This window comes from Saimiri boliviensis, chromosome 3, assembly GCF_048565385.1.
Source record: "Saimiri boliviensis isolate mSaiBol1 chromosome 3, mSaiBol1.pri, whole genome shotgun sequence".
Lineage (NCBI taxonomy): Eukaryota > Metazoa > Chordata > Mammalia > Primates > Cebidae > Saimiri > Saimiri boliviensis.
Window position 1 is genome coordinate 131062795 of NC_133451.1, and position 18814 is coordinate 131081608.

General features: G+C 38.6%; 1 protein-coding gene, 1 non-coding gene and 1 pseudogene across 2 annotated transcripts in view; all 3 read right to left on the reverse strand.

Moving 5' to 3' along the window:
- The window catches only part of ETFDH (electron transfer flavoprotein dehydrogenase), a 38330-nt gene that overhangs the window by 2985 nt on the left and 16531 nt on the right, over nucleotides 1-18814 (reverse strand). Inside the window, exons 6-10 of the mRNA XM_003927933.4 lie at nucleotides 17599-17676; nucleotides 10688-10834; nucleotides 8582-8722; nucleotides 7414-7557; nucleotides 2325-2493 (exon numbers count right to left, since the gene is read on the reverse strand). Of these exons, the coding sequence (XP_003927982.1) occupies nucleotides 2325-2493; nucleotides 7414-7557; nucleotides 8582-8722; nucleotides 10688-10834; nucleotides 17599-17676 (679 nt within the window). The remainder of the gene's footprint in view (nucleotides 1-2324; nucleotides 2494-7413; nucleotides 7558-8581; nucleotides 8723-10687; nucleotides 10835-17598; nucleotides 17677-18814) is intronic.
- Nucleotides 5325-5547, reverse strand: LOC120367816 (small nucleolar RNA U3). The gene has a single exon (XR_005582095.1). It is a non-coding gene; the product is annotated as a small nucleolar RNA U3 (small nucleolar RNA).
- LOC120367745 (keratin, type I cytoskeletal 18-like) lies at nucleotides 11727-17591 on the reverse strand (annotated as a pseudogene).

Below are 18814 nucleotides of genomic sequence, written 5' to 3' on the forward strand. Positions count from 1 at the left end.
GGTAGCATGGGAAATTCGTTTCAAAGTTTAGTGAAACTGAGAAGCTTTACGATAAAAAGTTCGGCCGGGCACGGTGGCTCACGCCTGTAATCTCAGCACTATGGGAGGCCAAGGCGGGCAGATCATGAGGTCAGGATATTGAGCCCATTCTGGCTAAAATGGTGAAACCCTATCTCTATCAAAAATACAAAAAAGTAGCCGGGCATGGTGATGTGTGCCTGTAGTCTCAGCTACTTAGGAGGCTGAGGCAGGAGAATCGCTTGAATCCGGGAGGCGGAGGTTGCAGTGAGCTGAGATGGTGCCATTGCACTCCAGCCTGGGCGACAGAGAGACCCTGTCTCTAAAAACAAAAACAAACCCACCACTTCATAGAATTTTATGTGAGCTAATGCAAGTCAAATACTTCAAACAGTGCTTGGCACGTGGTATGCTTCATATATGTGTACTGTCATCTGATGAATCATTAAGCAATATAAATAAACTGCTACATTAAAAAAAAAAAAAAAAAGACACAGAGCCGGTCAGGGTGAGGATGAAGGCACAGATTGGAGTTATACTGCCAGAAAGCCTACAGCTATAGGAGCTAGGACATTCAACAAAGGGTTAATCTGTAGAGATTTCAGAGTATGGTCCTGTAACCACCTTGATTTCAGACCTGTGGCCTACAGAACTTGGGAGTGAATACGTTTCTGTTGTTTTAAGCCACTCAATTTGTGGTATTTTTTATGGTAGCTCTAGGAAATCAACAATACCTAAAACTTGGTGCATACACTTATTATTTAAGAAGACGAATTGGTTCCCTTAATGGCCTTTGGTGACGCCACATGACTACTTTTTCCAGTTATTGTTTCCTACTCTGAGTCCACTCCCCTTTTCTTCAGGCTTTAACGCTCAATCTAGTCTTTGGTGATATAATGGCTCCAGTATTATCTATGTGTGGTACTATCTGCACATGATAAAGTTCAAGTATGGCTGGTGGTCCAACAAGGAATGCTACTTGATAATTAGAAAGAACTTCTGCCCAGCCACTACACTCCACGTTGGCTATTCCATTCTCCCTGAAGTGCCCTCTGCCCTTTGTATTTTCCCCTTCATCTCTCCACGCTAGACCTCCATTCCTACAAAGATATTTGAAGGCATAACCTGGTTACATACCTCTAACTAGAGGAACATTTACTGGGGATTCTAAGAAGTAAGACTCATTTATTAAGTATCTATGGAGTCGCTACTGTGTGTCAGGCGTTTAGAATTCACACTAAGCAACACCCCTAGACTTTTGGAGTTTTCATCCAAGTGGCAGGAGACAAAAAGTTGGTAAGTAAATTACATAATGTACCAAAAGGTGGAAAATGCACTAGAAAGGCCATGCAGGGGAACTGGGTGTGTCCTGTGTGTGGTGAGTTAATTGGTATGGTCAAGACAGGGCCACTGTGAGTGCTATTTAAACAAAGACAGAGAGAACGAAGGAGCCAGCTGTGAGCAAAGACCATGATATGCGAGTGCTTGGCATGTTCCGGGAACTGTAAAGAAGTCAGTGTGGCTGGAATTGGTAAAGGGTCTTCTTAGATTAAGGGTTTACTGAGATGTAAGTGCCGGCTGTTTCTCTCCATCACGGCAGACAAGTCATATGCCTATACTTACAAAGCTTGCTAAAATGAATAGGTAATTCTGCCTTCCGCAAAGCTGTTCTATTGATACTTCAGTATTTGGGAGGTATCTTAATTGTATATATTACATGTATGCAATATAAATGCAGTATAGTCATATTTGTAATAGTTTCTAGCTAGGTGGGATACCACTGGTACCTTTTTCTTTTTTTTTTTTAAGATGAAATTTTGTTCCTGTTGTCCAGGCTGGAGTGCAATGGCATGATCTCGGCTCACTACAACTTCCACCTCCTGGGTTCAAGCGATTCTCCTGCCTTAGCCTCCCGAGTAGCTGGGATTACAGGTGCCTGCCACCATATCCAGCTAATTTTTTTGTATTTTTAGTAGACATGGGGTTTCACCATGTAGGCCAGGATGGTCTTGAGCTCCTGACCTCAGATGATCCACCCGCCTTGGCCTCCCAAAGTGCTGGGATTACAGGCATGAGTCACTGCACCGACTACCACTGGTACTTTTCTACTTTTTTGGTGTGAATAAAACAGAACATTGTAGTAAAAAAATCACTGACTGTAATTATTGAGAACAGGTCATGTAGTTTTCTTTGCATAGCATGCATCTTAATACTTCTATAAAGTGACAGATATGAATCTTAATGTCAATGGAAATAGACATAACCTGGCAATTTTCTTTCTTATCCTTTATACAGTAATTTCTTACCTATTGTCTTTGATTGGAGATTTTCACTAGTTAGTTGATTAAAAATAGATTCTGCTGCCAAAATTCCACTTTTCATTGCTGTGTGAGTACCTTTGATCTTGGGAACATTCATGAAACCAGGACTACAACCAATTAGTAAACCACCAGGAAAGGTGAGTTTTGGTATAGACTGAGGAAAGAAAGATTCAGAATACATTTGTTAGCTCAAGTTAAATAAGCACAACAGAATACTCCAAATTAGTCTTTTTTTTTTTGAGATGGAGTCTCACTCTGTTGCCAGTCTGAAGTGCAGTGGCTTGATCCCGGCTCACTGCAACCTCCTCCTCCTGGGTTCAAGCGATTCTCCTGCCTCAGCTTCCCAAGTAGCTGGGACTACAGGCACATGCCACCACACCCAGCTAATTTTTGTATTTTTTAGTAGAGACAGGGTTTCACCATGTTGACCAGAATAGTCTTGATCTCTTGACTTTGTGATCCGCCTGCCTCGGCCTCCCAAAGTGCTGGGATTACAGGCGTGAGTCACTGTGCCCGGCCCCAAATGAGTCTTAAAGTCTTCTAGAGCAATGGGGAAAGGTTGAAAAACATGAAAATGAATTGAGCAAAGGAATAAAACAGAGCAAGGGCAGTTTTCTTCTCCTGCCCTAAGAGTGAGGATTAGGACTATTACTATTTTCCTGTGAGAGTTTTTCTTTTTCTCACTGATTTACATGGGACAGACTTAGGTCTGAAGCATCAATATGTTTTAAATAGAATGTTTTATTTACACATATCCATGTCGTAGTTAAAATACTCTCTAAACCCGAATGCTGTTCTCTAAATTGTGATTTGCTTGCAAATGAAAACCACAATGAGATATCATTTCACGCTAGTTAGAATGGTTATTATCAAAAAGACAAAAAATATGCTGGTGAGGATGTGGGGAAAAGAAAACTCTCATACATTGTTGGTGAGAATATAAATTAGTACAACCATTAGGGAAAACAGTTTATAGAGTTTCCTAAAAAAGCTACAAATAGAACTACCATATGACCCAGCAATCCCACTACTGGGTATATATCCAAAAGAAAGCAAGTCAGTATGTGGAAGAGATATCTGCACACTCGTATTTATTGCAGTACTATTCACAATAATTGCCAAGATATGGAATCAAACTAAATGTCCATCAACAGATGAATGGATCAAGAAAACATGATATATATGTGTATGTACACACACACACACACACACACACACACACACACACACACACACAGAGAGAGAGAGAGAATGGAATGCTATTCAGCCTTAAGAATGAATGAAATATTGTCATCTGTGACAACATGGATGAGCCTGGAAGACACTATGTTAGTCAAGCACAGAAAGATAAATACTCTTATGTTCTCACTCATATGTGGAAGCTTAAAAAGTTGATCTTACGGAAGTGGAGAGTAGAACAGTGGCTACTAGAGGATGGGAAGGGTAGAAAGAGATTGCGGGGGATATGGAGAGATTGGTTAATGAATACAGAAACACAGCTAAGAGGAATAAGTTCTACTGTTCTATAGCACTGTAGTAAAGAATAATTTATTATTTTTTGCAAATAACTAGAAAAAAAGATTTCAAATGTTACCAACACAAAGAAATGATAAAACTTTGAAATGATGGATACACTAATTACCCTGATTTGTTCATTAAACATTATGCATATTTATCGAAATATGACATTGTACCCTTTCTCCCCTCAAAATTAAGTGGACCCGAGAATTTCAAAGGGTATATTAAAAAAACCTGTGATTTGCTTTTACATGCATTCTGGGTAATGCAAAGCTTTCAAAGGATACTGTATACCTTCTTTATGTTTGTTTGACAGCTAGGGATAGAAATCTATGCTCTAATCATGGCCCCACTGCAACTAGCTACTACGCTACACAATATATTTTGATTAACTTAAGGTCAAACTGAATTTCCAAAATAAAATTTAAGACAATTCTTTGGACCTTAGTATAATTTCTGATAAAAAAATGTAATAAACGGTGGGATTTTTTTCAGTTCAGACAATAAATGTCTGTATGTATCCCCCAATATGGCAACTGAACTATAAATTATTTGCATCAGAAAATGTACTCTATAGTTTGAAAAAAGAAAAAAAAAAAAAAAAAAAAAAGGAGCGAAGCAGCATTGTTCGTTCCACATTCTGTTTTTCCTCTCTGAGGACTTCCTAAAGCCAGCCATGGGGTCTTTGTTGAGAAAATGGTGAGTGGTATGTTTGGCTGATGGTACTGAGAGGGACTCAGAGGTGGGGGCTAACAGGAAATCTATTGACATCAACTGCAGAAGCGACATGGTGAGCACTCTGTGGCCACAGCTCTCATCAATGATATAATTCTGTGAGGGAAAGGTGGTGAAAAGCGAAACTAGAGGGCAGAAGGAGTGCTGGTAAGAGAGAAGAATCAGGGCCCTGGTCCTTTCACAGTATATGTAAGGAACGAATTTATGACTCTAGTTCTCACCCAAACTCAATAATAGGACCACTTAGATAAAAGAGCGTTAAATCAAGACCACAGAGCAGACAATGGGGAGGAAGTGCTATCTGAAGTGCTGAAAACAGATAAAGATTAGGGACTTGGATAATGAAAACGCTTTTCTCAAATAAGGCTGTGGCTTTGTTGACACCAACTTTAATTCAAGAACAAGAAGAATGTGAAATTTAATAAAAGGATATAGATTATAAGTGCAAGTTCCTCCAAAATAGGTGCTTAAATCCTAAGAATAAAAATGTTAAGCCCAAGGAAAATACATGTTTTTAAGCTCTAGGAGGATCCCACGTTGGGTGGGCTGGGTGACTGGCAGCTATGCACCTTGTTTGGGACATTCATTAAACTAGGGTTACAAGTAATCCACTAGGAAAGATGAGTTCTGGTATAGGCTGAAGAAAAACGCTAGACAATATTTGTTACCTCCAAATAAACAAAATTGAAAGTTTCGAATTGTTGCCTCTTCTTTTTCTTTACCTAAATGAGAGCCACTAGCACTGTATCCTTTCCCTCTCACTCTCCCTAAGGAGGGAAAAACAATCATAAACACGGAATGGCAGTTGCAGCAAAGCAACATCAAGAGCCCAGGAGCATCCCACTCTGGAGAGAACACCGCCCTCCTCGCTCCTCCTCATGTTTCCGTGCTTGCTACACCTTCAGAGAAATTTCTTGCATACTGAACTACAGAAATGACCCCTCAAAGCAGTCTTTGTTGCCTCTTAAGGTCTTCAAAACCTTAAATGGAAATAAATTTCTGAATCTCTGGCCAACGAAATCAGAAAATTCTGATGAAAATGCGGGGGGAGGGGATAGTCATCTCCTCCTGTCAATTTGCAAATCACTTGATGTTTGACATGCTTAGGTAAACAAGGTAGATGGTTTTAAATAAAGATCTGTGTGTACAAAGAGATTAATTACTCTTTGTAATTTTTATAAATTACAAAGAGTAGGATTAGATTGTCATTAGGGACATTATTTTAAAAAGTTTAATAGGCTCAAATATAGTTATGTAATTCAAGAAATATTTCTATCCAAGGAATTACTACTTTAGAAACAAAAACAATCTCATGAGAAGTAGTCTCATGACAGACTTTGGGGACACTGTTATTTTAAGATTCTAGTGATTATGTCTATAATGTAGCTATGGTTTTACTTGAGTTTATGAAATACTATTACGGTAATAAAGTATTTAGAATCTCACTTTTAAAGATGTCAATTTATCCTCCCCAAATTTTCCTATTATGTTACTTTTACAATAATTAAAAAAAAGAAAAAAAAGAAATCCAAATTCTTTTTTTTTTTTTTTGAGACGGAGTTTCCCTCTTGTTACCCAGGCTGGAGTGCAATGGTGCGATCTCGGCTCACCACAACCTCCGTCTCCTGGGTTCAGGCAATTCTCCTGCCTCAGTCTCCTGAGTAGCTGGGATTACAGGCACGCGCCCCCATGCCCAGCTAATTTTTTGTATTTTTAGTAGAGACGGGGTTTCACCATGTTGACCAAGATGGTCTCGATCTCTTGACCTCGTGATCCACCCGCCTCGGCCTCCTAAAGTGCTGGGATTACAGGCTTGAGCTACCGCGCCAAGCCAAGAAATCCAGTTTCTAAGATAGCCCTAGATTCCTAGAATATTAGAGACAGAGGGATCATCTTTATTTTACAGATAATCTCTTAAGGCCAGAAAAGTTAAGGAACTTGCTCCAAATAATTTGCTGTAAGCTTTAGAGCAGATTTTCAGATCATCTTACCTGTATGATAACATTTCCACAACAGTATTAACAGCTTTTATGACAGTTAGTTACTAGGTCTTATTTCATTGTTTAATTAATACATACTGAATAAATTATATCATATTTATTTTGAACGAATATAAAATAGGAAAATTAAAGTAAAACCTTAACAGAGGTAACCTGAAAGGCATGAATGTTACTAGGTAGAATGAATGAATGATGTTTGCTGAAAACTAAATTTGCCTTTGAGTTTCCTGGTAGTTAAGGAATAAAGAGAATATATGGATTACAGTTTTTATTTTTTGGTTAAAACAACTAACAAACAAAACATCCATGAATGTATCTCTAGAGATCCATCCATCTATCTATCTATCTATCTTATATCTTTTTCCCCCGAGATGGAGTTTTAACTCTGCTGCTCAGGCTGGAGTGCAGTGGCACAATCTTGGCTCACTGAAACCTCCACCTCCCAGGCTCAAGTGATTCTCCTGTTTCAGACTCCTGAGTAGGTGGGACCACAGGTACTCATCACCATGCCTGGCTAATCTTTCTATTTTTTGTAGAGATGGGGTTTTGTCATGTTGCCCAGGCAGACTGCCCAAGCAATCTGCCCGCCTAGGCCTTCCGAAGTGCTGGGATTACAGACATGAGCCACTCTACCCAGCCTATTCTTAAAACTAAATTCATGGTATAATTTAAATATTGTGTGACACAGTTTTATAAATGCTACATACTTTTCTTATCCCTATGAGATAATTTTTTTATTCTTTATCTAAATTTGTTACATGATACTTTCAATTCTGCATTTATAACACAGTAATAAGGAAAATAAAAGTTGGAAGAGTTACCTGAAAGCCACCTTCATTGAGAGCTCTGGCTCCATATGCAATCCTTTTTCCACCTTCCAAGGTTGGCCGAATGCTAGGATGGTGTTTCCACCTCTGGAACTCTCTAAATGGACTCAGGTAAGGATTTTGATAGTCTAGACCAACCTTAAAAATTTATATTAATTTAGGCATTTTTATTTCAAATTAAATCAAGCTAAAATGTGAGTAATGTTTATCAGAAAACATGTATATTAAATTTCTTGTACTCAAAGTATTTGGAGCACTATGTACAGTAATCCAAATTTAAATTAAAAAGTATATAAAATCTGTTTGAAAAAGAAATAGTAAAGAAAAGGATAGCATATAGTTATTATCATCAGAATTATGAAAATTTAGAACATATTAACAAATCCTTGTGCTCTGGAATTCTAAGTCCAAACTGGAAAAACATATTCTATCATAAAATTAGAAAACAGAAACGAACATTAGCAACAAAAAAACAAATTAGAAAAATATCTGTAGGTAAGCACCTCAGATTATGTTTCTACAAAAGGAGTTGTAATGATTTGTTATGCATTAATCAATACCAACTTGAAATAAACTAATAATCTATACTACAGTACTACTGAGGCAAAAATAAAGAAAAAGGATGTAAACTACACTAAGAAAAAAAGAGGGAAAGAAATATAGAAGGTTACATTTAATAAGGCATTACCAAAGTGTTGAAATTAATCACTTCTTTTTCCTTTGATACAATTAAGTCACAGAGTGCTGATTTCATTTTCAGTGGTAGCATGTCACAGTAGGAACAGGATTTGAAGTCAGACAAGGTCAGGCATTTTTGCCAGTCATTTAATGAGTGTATATAGGTAAGTTTAATTTATTTGCACTTCAGTTTTCTCATCAGTAAAATAAAGATATACCTATTTCAGAGTTTTTACGAAACTTACGTAGATCTCAGAAAAGCATCCAGCACAGTGCCCGGAGTGTAGCAGCTACTATTACTTTCACTACATGGATTTAGTAGACTAATGACACAGCAGCCGTAAGCACTTTACATATTGATAAAATTAGAAGTAAGATTTAAATGAAAAGCATTTTACAGTCTTCAGATTCAAAACCCTTGTTTTATAACACTGATGGTAATTTAACTCGCAATAGAATTTTCCATAATGGGAATGTAACTTACCACAAGACCAAGAGCTACTAGAGGTTCACCTTCATTCAAATGGTAGAGGAAAGAGCCTCCATAGGTATGTCTGTCCAAGGGCCAACCAACAGTGTGATCTACTCTCCCAGGTTTCCACTTCTTTTCATCAATAACCCATAACTAAAAAAAACAAAAAACAAAAAAAAAGTCCTATAGTATTTTAAAAATGTTTTTATGTCACCACAATGCATAAAACTTGCCCAGTTTAATGTCTTATGAAAATTACAAGTAAAAAACTGTATTATAAGAATACAACAAAATTACTTCAAATATCAAAGAAGGGTGGGTGCAGTGGCTCATGTCTGTAATCCTAGCACTTTAGAAGGCTGAGGCGGGCGGATCACTTGAGGTCAGGAGTTCGAGACCATCCTGGCCAACATGGTGAAACTCCAGCTCTGCTAAAAATACAAAAATTAGCTGGGTATAGTGGTAGGTGCCTGTAACCCCAGCTACTTGGGAGGCGGAGGCATTAGAATCACTTGAACCTGGGAGGCAGAGGTTGCGGTGAGCAGGGATTGTGGCACTGTGCTCCAGCCTGGGTGATAGAGCAAGACTCAGTCTCAAAAAAAAAATAAATAAAAATCTTTTTTTTTTTATGTGGATCACCTTGGATATCAAAGAAAATTATATCAAACTACAGCATGAGTCAGAGTAAAGAAACAGATCAGAAAAGTTATGAACTCTTTAAGACATTAAATAGTCTCAAATTGGCAAATACTTATTTTTTTTTTTTTTTTTTTAGGAGTGGAGGTTTAATAGGCAGAAGGGCTGGTAGAGACTTTTATGAAATTATAGGAAATTAGGAAATACCACTGAAAGGATAAGGAAAAGTTTGTGGTACTGGTAGTGTTCTGTATCTTCATCTGGGAGAGGCTATATGGGTATGTTCACCGTGTAAAAATTAATGCAGCTGTGCACTTCAGGTCTCTTACTTCGTAACAGAAATGTATTCTTCAACAAAGGAATTTATTTCCTCTACCCTGCCCCCTACCATTGAAACAAATTGTTCATCCTCTTTTCAGACTGGTAAATTTTAAATTTTAAACAATTTCTATCTGAAATATTACCTAAAAATCAGATAACACTATATGTAGACATTATGTGCAATCTATCAAAACAAACCCTTATTCACAATATATTGAATCTAGTTTTATATAGACTTTGAACCTTTCTGAAATTTAACCTAAAATAATTTTTTTTGTTGTTAATTACTATAGGTTTTAAATTTTTTTAGAGATGGGATCACACTCTGTCACTTAGGCTAGGGTGAAGTGGTGTGATCACAGGTCACTGCAGTCTTGAACTCTTGGGGTGAAGTGGTCCTCCTACCTCAGCCTCCTGGGTAGCTGGGACTACAGGTGCACACCACCACACTTGGCTAATTTTTAAATTTTTAGTAGAGATGCGGTCTCACTATGTTGCCCAAGCAGGTCTTGAACTCCTGGCCTCAAGCAATCTTCTTGCCTTGGCCTCTCAAAATGCTGGGATTATGGGTGTGAACCACCACTGCTAGCTCCACAAAAATATTTAAGCAAAAGGGTTATAATGAAAATTTTACATTCTACTAAGTATAGGATTTGGGAAAATAAGACTAAAGAATGTATAAATTGAGAAAATGTACAATACTTAACCTAGTTAAATTTTAGATTTTAGATTAATAATACTCGGCTGAGTGTGTATTTCATAAACAAAATTATCTTCATATTACAATTTTGAAAAAAATAAATCTTTGTAGGATGTGGTCATCCTACAAACAGCATATGAATAACAGGAACAATCCTAACAGAACAGATGGCACTACAATGAAAAAAAAGATTTAAATATTCACAAGTTCAAGACTCATTTCAAGCAACACATGATAAAACAATTCTAACATGTAAAACTAATTTAAACAATAATGAAATTTATCAGTAGTATTTTCTAGCCCCTTGAAAAATATCCCAAATAGTTTTAGTCATAATGAACAATTCAACACAATGAAAGACTATAACTAAAATTAAATCACTATTATAAACTACCTGATAATACAAATAAATTTAAATTTCATCTGTCAAAATTAAAATTGCAAAAAACAAACCAGGATACCTCCTTCAGTCCAATCCCGTAGGTTTGAGGTTCACAATTGGCTCTCAAATCAAATTTCTTATATAGTTGCTTGGCTAGATGTCCGTGGCAACCTTCTGCAAAAATTGTAACTTTAGCGTGTAGTTCCAGCCCTCTCTCAAATGTTGCCTGAAAAGCAAAAATGTGTTAAGTGGCAACATTTGACAATTTAAAATATATTCACATTCTGGTCAGATTTAAGTTGAACTAGGATTCTAGTGTAGAAGAGAGTGCAAATGTATAATATAAAAAATCATATAGTAAATATATAGAGAATCATATACTCTTACTCTTCTCTCTTAAAATACCTCATGGGAATCTTTTCAAGTCACTCTATATCTTTTTTTTTTTTTTTTTTTTTTTTTGACATGGAGTCTTGCTCTGCTGTCTGCCTGGAGAGCAGTGGCATGATCTCAGCTCGCTGCAACCTCCGCCTCCCAGGTTCAAGCAATTCCCCGCCTCAGCTTCCTGAGTAGCTGGGACTACAGGTACGCGCCACCACACGCAGCTATGATTTTTTTGTATTTTAGTAGAGACAGGGTTTCACTATGTTGGCCAGGATGGTCTTGATCTCCTGACCGCATGATTGGCCTGCCTCGGCCCCCTGAAGTGCTGGCATTGCGGGCGTGAGTCACCGCACCCGGCCTTGTATAGCTCAAATCTTTCTCTTTAATGGACAGGTAGTAGTTCAGGTAGAGATAGGATAGATTATCCAGCTCCTCTGCTAATGGAAAATAGCCATTCACTGTTTCCAGTTTATGCATGAACATAAACAATGTTATAAGATATAAATACTCTTGAATACACAGCTGACCCTTGAACAAGATAGGTTTGAACTGTGTGGGTTCACATATACAAGAATTTATTTTTAACCAAATGAGGATTGAAAATACAATATTCACCATGTGAAACTCGAGTATATGGAAGACTGACTTTTCATATATGTGGGTTCTTCAGGGCTCACATATATATATATATATATATATATATATATATATATATATTTTGTATATTTGGGGGTCACGGAGCCAATCACCATGCACACCAAGGGACAACTGTATACACTTACAATATTGGTGCTTTTAATCCTATAGATTCCCAGGAGTGACTCTCTTAGATCAAAGCACACATCTCTTTTTAAAATTTTAATTGATATTATCAGATTAATTTCCAAAAGGCCTGAAACAAGGAATATATTTCCATCAGTAGTACATAAGAAGACCCTTCCCTATAGTCCAGTTAGTGACAGATACAGCTATTCCTTTTACATTTTTACTGGTGTATCAAGTGTCATGATAACTCACCACTATATATATATAAATTTATTTATTTTTGAGACAGAGTTGTGCTCTTGATGCCTAGGCTGGAGTGCAATGGTACAATCTCAGCTCACTGCAACCCCTATCTCCTGGGTTCAAGCGATCCTCCTGCCTCAGCCTTCAGAGTAGCTGGGATTATAGGTGCCCGTCAGCATGCCCAGATAATTTTTTGTAATTTTAGTAAAGACAGGGTTTCACCATGTTGCAGGCTGGTCTCGAACTCCTGACCTCGGGTGACCTGCCCAGCTCAGCCTCCCAAAGTGCTGGCATTACAGGCTTGAGCCACTGTGCCTGGCCTACTATTTTAATTTTAATTTCCCTGATTAAAATTAAATATTTTGAGGATCTTTTTCTTTTTGATTCAAGAAATAGTGAATGAATACCTACAATGTGCTAGGCATTGGGAATATAGGGATGAATTTAAAAAAGATATGTTCCTTTTATTTGGGCTAGCCATAGAGGGAAACATTAAATAAATACATGAGTATATAATTACAAATTGTTTAAGTGCTATGAAAGAGAGCAGAGGGTATTACAAGGGAGAATAATAGAAGCCAGCTATTCTAGATTGAGAGAACAGGAAAGTCCTCTTTGAAGAAATGACATTTAACCTGTGGAGTCCAAAAAAACCGTATTTAAGTATGTTTTCTTATGATCGGTGGTCATTTGAAGTTGTTCTATGAATTGTCCATTTTTTTAGACACTACCAGTTTTTCCAATGTGTTATCTTTTTTCCTGTCCATGTTTAAGTCCTCCTTATTAGTACAGATTAAACGTTTCCCCCCAATCTACTGTTTATCCACAGACTTTATAGTGTATTTTGGTATACAGAAGTGTTTAACTTTTATATATTAAGTTAAAAAAGGTTTGTCTCTTCTTTTACAGGTTTTTACTATCTTGTTGTTGTATGGTGGCTTACCCTACCCCTAGATTGTTAACTGTCCTCACTTAGATTTCTTTCTGATTTTTATTGTTTTAAATCTTTAAGTCAGCAGAAAACAAGAGGACCAACTCTATTTGCTTCCAGATGGATACAGAGTTTCCCCAGCACCACTTACAAAACAATTCGATCTGTATGAACTAAAATATTAATTAACATATTTCTGTTTCTTCTTAGAGGTAACATGCCCTTTAGTGTTCAAGGGACAGGCTGCAGAGCCACACAGCCTGTATTCAAATCCCAGCCCCACTACTTACCAGGTGCCTGACCCCAGCCAAGGTACTTAACTTCTGTAACTTAAAAATGTCCAAATCAGAATTCTGATAATAAGATGCCTATTGGAAATAGGAACCAAGAGATGGCTATAAGAGCCAAATCAAAAAAAGTGTTTCAAGAAGGAAAACATAATTCAACCGTGTCAAGTGTTACCTACTAGAAAGACAAGTAAGGGAAAACACAGACCTGCCTACCAGATTGGTGAAAATGGAGGTATTTGTGACTCTAACAAGAGCTGTTTCAGTGAAATGGCAGGGTAAAAGCCTAGCCACAGTGGGTTAAACAGAGAATGGAACAACAGATTAAACAGAATCTTTGATTTTCCCCACTCTAAACTTGTGGTAGTGCTACTTTTAAAAACTTAGATTTTTGGGCTCAAATTACTAAGACTCCATTGTATTCTTCTATGCTATTATATCTGTATAAATGCAATATAAAAAATTTTTTAAAATGCAAAGCATAAAATTAAAAAACCCATATATATGTATATGTGTGTGTGTGTGTGTGTGTGTGTGTGTGTGTGTGTGTGTGTATGTATATATTTTTATATTTTTGTATTTTTTTACTTTTTAGTTTTTTGAGATGGAGTCTCACTCTGTTGCCCAGGCTGGAGTGCAGTGGTGCTATCTTGGCTCACTGCAACCTCTGCCTCCCAAAAAAAACCCATATTTGAACAAATGAGAACACACAAAAATGAAATATCAGAATGGTAGAATTTGTGTGCTTCAATTTTGTTATATTAAATATAATACTATTTAAAGAATACAATATAATTTATAATTAATTTACCATAATATAGAAAAGAACCATAATATATGAAAAACCATATTATTTTATGATTATGAGAGGCAGTATGAGATAACAGTTCTTTACAAACCTGACTATGCATCGGAATCCCTGGAGGCTTGTTAAAAAAAAGCTTCTTAGGCCTTACTGCAAAACAGGCTGAGCCCCAAGAGGTGATGATTCTAATGTTGTCAGTTAAACCACTAGGAGTCCCAAACAGGATTTGCCATTTGCTTTTTAAGCAGGAAATGTGAGAAGCAGAAAGTCCACTGGAAGGGACTCTAGATTCCTCACTCTTATTCAAGAGTGGCAGAGAGGAGGATAAACCATCAGTTGACAAATATTTACTGAGACCTAATATGTACCTGGCATTATGCCAGGCATTGGAGTACCCCAGGGTCTCAGACCTTAGGGAGCTTATAATCTAGTTGGGAAACTGGATAATAAATAACCCTAAATAGACAGGTTAGTTGATTGAGACGTTAATTTGTGTTTTGTTCATATTATATAGGACAGCAAGCTATTTTTTTCCTTATCTTTTCCAAAGAGTGAGAGTTCTATGTTCTAATGGTTTTGCTTTCAGATTCAAAAATATAAGATGTGAAAACCTGAAAACCAGCCAGGTTTACATTTTGAATGAGAGGTGGAGAATCAGTTTTATATCTACCAAAAGATGTTAAAATCACGTCAATCACTATTCACCTACTGGTAGTAATGCAAAATGATTCATGTGGAGAAATGAAAATTGTGGAAACAATTTTCATTTGATGTATTTGGTTAATGCAGTAGATTGATGACCTATAAATATGTACATGTTTGAATTCTCCTTGCACTGGTTGTAACATATTACTGATTCTCTCCTTAACTAAATGAAATAAAATCTTTGACATGTATTTGACTTAAGTTTGTATATTTGTATGTCATTATCTTTAAAAAAATTTTTAAACATATTATAACTACTTGCCTAAATCACAGTTAGCTCAAAGTTGCTTCTATTTTTTTTTTTTTTTTTTTTTTTTTTTTGAGACGGAGTTTCGCTCTTGTTACCCAGGCTGGAGTGCAATGGCGCGATCTCGCCTCACCACAGCCTCCGCCTCCTGGGTTCTGGCAATTCTGCCTCAGCCTCCCGAGTAGCTGGGATTACAGGCACTCCCCACCATGCCCAGCTAATTTTTTATATTTTTAGTAGAGATGGGGTTTCACCATGTTGACCAGGATGGTCTTGATCTCTTGACCTTGTGATCCGCCTGCCTCGGCCTCCCAAAGTGCTGGGATTACAGGCTTGAGCCACTGCGCCTGGCCACTTTTATATTTTTTAATAAGAGAAAAATTCCATATTAATAACTACATTTTAACACCCACATTTTTGAAATTTTAAAATTTATTATTTACTTATTTAGGGACCTGGTTATAAGACTGGCTAATATTTGTATTTTTGGTAGAGACAAGGTATTTCCATGTTACTCAGGATGGTCTCAAACTCCTGAATTCAAGTGATCCACCTGCCTTGGCCTCTCAACACCCACATAATTAATGTATAGTTTGTAGTAAGACCTTTATTGAGTCTAAGTTCGTTCTTAATTTTTTTTTTTTTTGGACCTTTGAACTTTTTACTGGCCTCCTGCTCCCCAAAGGGTCCCCTGCTTCTGCTGGCTTCGTGTCTCAGAACTTTGGTGTCATTGGTCTCAGACACCACTCTGCCATCCACTATCCGGTGGGTGGCGGTCTTTTGGATGGTGTGCATGGAGTTGCTGCTGTCCAGGGCATCACCAAGATTAAAGTCCTTGCCATATTCCAGCAGGCGGCAGTAGGTGGCAATCTCAGCCTCTAGCTTGACCTTGATGTTCAGGAGGGCCTTGTAGTCCTGGGTCTGGTGCTGTCCCTCTGCCCGGGTCTGTGGCAGCTCTGACTCCAGGTGCAGCAGGATCTTGTTGAGCTGCTCCATTTGCAGGGCGTAGCAGGCCTCCACCTCCCTCAGGCTGTGCTCCAAGCTAGCCTTCATATTTCTCCAGGTCGATATCCAAGGACTGGAATGTATGTCTCAGCTCTGTGAGTGTCATCTCAGCAGCTCCAACCTCGGCAGACTGCGTGGTGACCACTGTGGTGTTCTCCTCAATATGCTGAGAGCAGTACTTGTCTAGCTCCTCTCGGTTCCTCCAAGCCAGCTCGTCTGCCATGATCTTGGTGATGTCCTAAGATTTGGGGGCATCTACCTCCACGGTCAACCCAGAGCTGGCAATCTGGGCTTGTAAACCTTTTACTTCTTCATGGTTCTTCTTCACGAAGACCAGCTCCTCGCTGAGAGCCTCGATCTCTGTCTCCAGCTGCAGCTGAGTGACATTGGTGTCATCAATGACCTTGCGGAGTCCATGAATGTCGCTCTCCACAGACTGGCACATGGCCAGCTCTGTCTCATACTTGACTCTAAAGTCATCAGCAGCAAGATGGATTTTTTTTTTTTTTTTTTTTTTGAGACGGAGTTTCGCTCTTGTTACCCAGGCTGGAGTGCAATGGTGCGATCTCGGCTCACCGCAACCTCCGCCTCCTGGGTTCAGGCAATTCTCCTGCCTCAGCCTCCTGAGTAGCTGGGATTACAGGTATGAGCCACCACGCCCAGCTAATTTTTTGTATTTTTAGTAGAGACAGGGTTTCACCATGTTGACCAGGATGGTCTCGATCTCTCGACCTCGTGATCCACCCACCTCGGCCAGCCTCCCAAAGTGCTGGGATTACAGGCTTGAGCCACCGTGCCCCGCCCAAGATGGATATTGTTGACCTGCAGAACAATACAGGCATTGTCCACAGCATTTGCGAAACTCTGAGCCCTCAAGTCCTCGACGGTCTTGAAGTAATGGCTCCAGTCTGTGGGGTCTCTTCTTCTCCAGGTGCTACCAGATTTTGCCCTACTGCTTCCGGTTCTTAGTCTCCAAGCTCCTCACTCTGTTCAGGTAGGAGGCCAGGCGTTCATTCAGGCTTCGCATGGTTTCCTTCCCGTTCTGGATGCCTCCCATTCCTGCCAGACTCCCTGCCATCACCACGGCCAGGGCCCCGAACCCCATGCTGCCCCAGAAAGTGGTGGAGTGGGACATGGAGATCCGGGAACCAGAGCCCCTGGTGCCTGCATAGACGCTAGCCACACTGCTGACTGGCCAGGTGCCATAGCTGGGTGCACGGACAGAGACCAGGGACCAGTAGTTGGTGAAGAAGGTGGAGTGAGTGGTGAAGTTCATGCTGTCTGGGTCTGGGGAGGAGAGCGAGAGGACAGGACTCAGGCTTTTGCTGACCACCCCCCCCTTTTTTTTTTTTTTAAAGACAAGGTTTTGCTCTGTCACTCACCCAGGCTGAAATGAAGTGGCTTGATCATGGTTCACTGTAGCCTCAAACTCCTGGGCTCAAGTGATCCTCCTGTTTCAGCCTCCAGAGTAGATAGGGCTACAGGTGTGTATCACCATACCCAGCTAATTTTTTTTTTCTTTTTTTGGAGAGATGGGGTCTCACTTTGTTGCCCACACGGTTCTGTTGTTTTTTTTTTTTGTCAGTTTGTTAAGCACATATCTATTAAAAAGGTTTACCTTTGGTGCACCATCCTTTTGTATGCCTACGTCGTTAGTGGCAATTCCTTTTACACTACCATCATCATGAAAAAGAACCTAAAAATGATAAGAACAAATTTATTAATACCTTAGAATTCATAATAATCTTGACAAAACAGTTAACGGCTTTAGGTTTCTTAGAAAGTGAACATATTCTCTAGATTATAAAAATACTGACTTTAAAATGTTTAGGCAATAAAGAGACAAGTGTTAAGGTACTACCTTCTAGAGTATCAAAGAACAGAGTTCGCACAATGGGAAATGAAAACAATGCCACAGCCTTGATGAGAAAGACAAGGAGCAGACTACTAGACAGATTACTAGGGAAACCAGTAAGATTAAACAAGGAGTGCCCTTCAGATGTCAATTCATGTGTAAAGAGTCTGAAATCGGGGCCTGTAACAAATGAAGCACATGAAGGCGGAGAGAAACAAACTGTCAGGAAAGCTTAGGTCGCAAATGAGCAAAGACTTCAATAAACAAAAAATAAAGAAAACAAAACAGAGAGAAGCTGAAGACAGACCAAAGATGACAAAAGTTTATTATCTGGAGGAAGAAGAAAGGGGAAAATAGGTCAAAAGTGTAATTCTGATGATAAGAAATTGCAATAGTGTGCAACCCTTGGTTTCTGTGTTCTCTGCGGAGGAAGGTGCCGGTTGGAGAGTAAAGTGCACAATGTACAGTGCAATTACACAGCGGATTATAAGAAAGCATGGGAGTGGAGAGGTAAAGCAAAGATTAGCAGCAATGGATATGAAAAAAATGTATACATAAAGGGTTTTATCTGATATCCTGAAAACAAATCAACAGCAGAATATGGCTACAGACTAGAACTGAAGTCTGGCTCAGAGTACCCTCAAAAAATCCTGGCAAACAGATCAATGATCTGTTGATGATGATCATTAAGGACCTGAGAAAAAGAAAAGAGAACAAGAGACTGTAAGTGTTGATTTATGTACTCCAAAAGTGAAAATCATGGATTCTACAAACCACCTACCTGTGACTTTGACACTGATTCCAGTCAACAATGTTTAATAAAAAGAAATACAAAATTCTACACTTGGATCTAAAAACCCAAATGCATGAGTATGGGGTAGGAAATCAGAAATTTATAGCAGTAAGTATAATACAGGGACCTATGTCTTGTATTTGACTTACAAACTGTATGGGTAAAAACAAATAGAAAAACTGAACT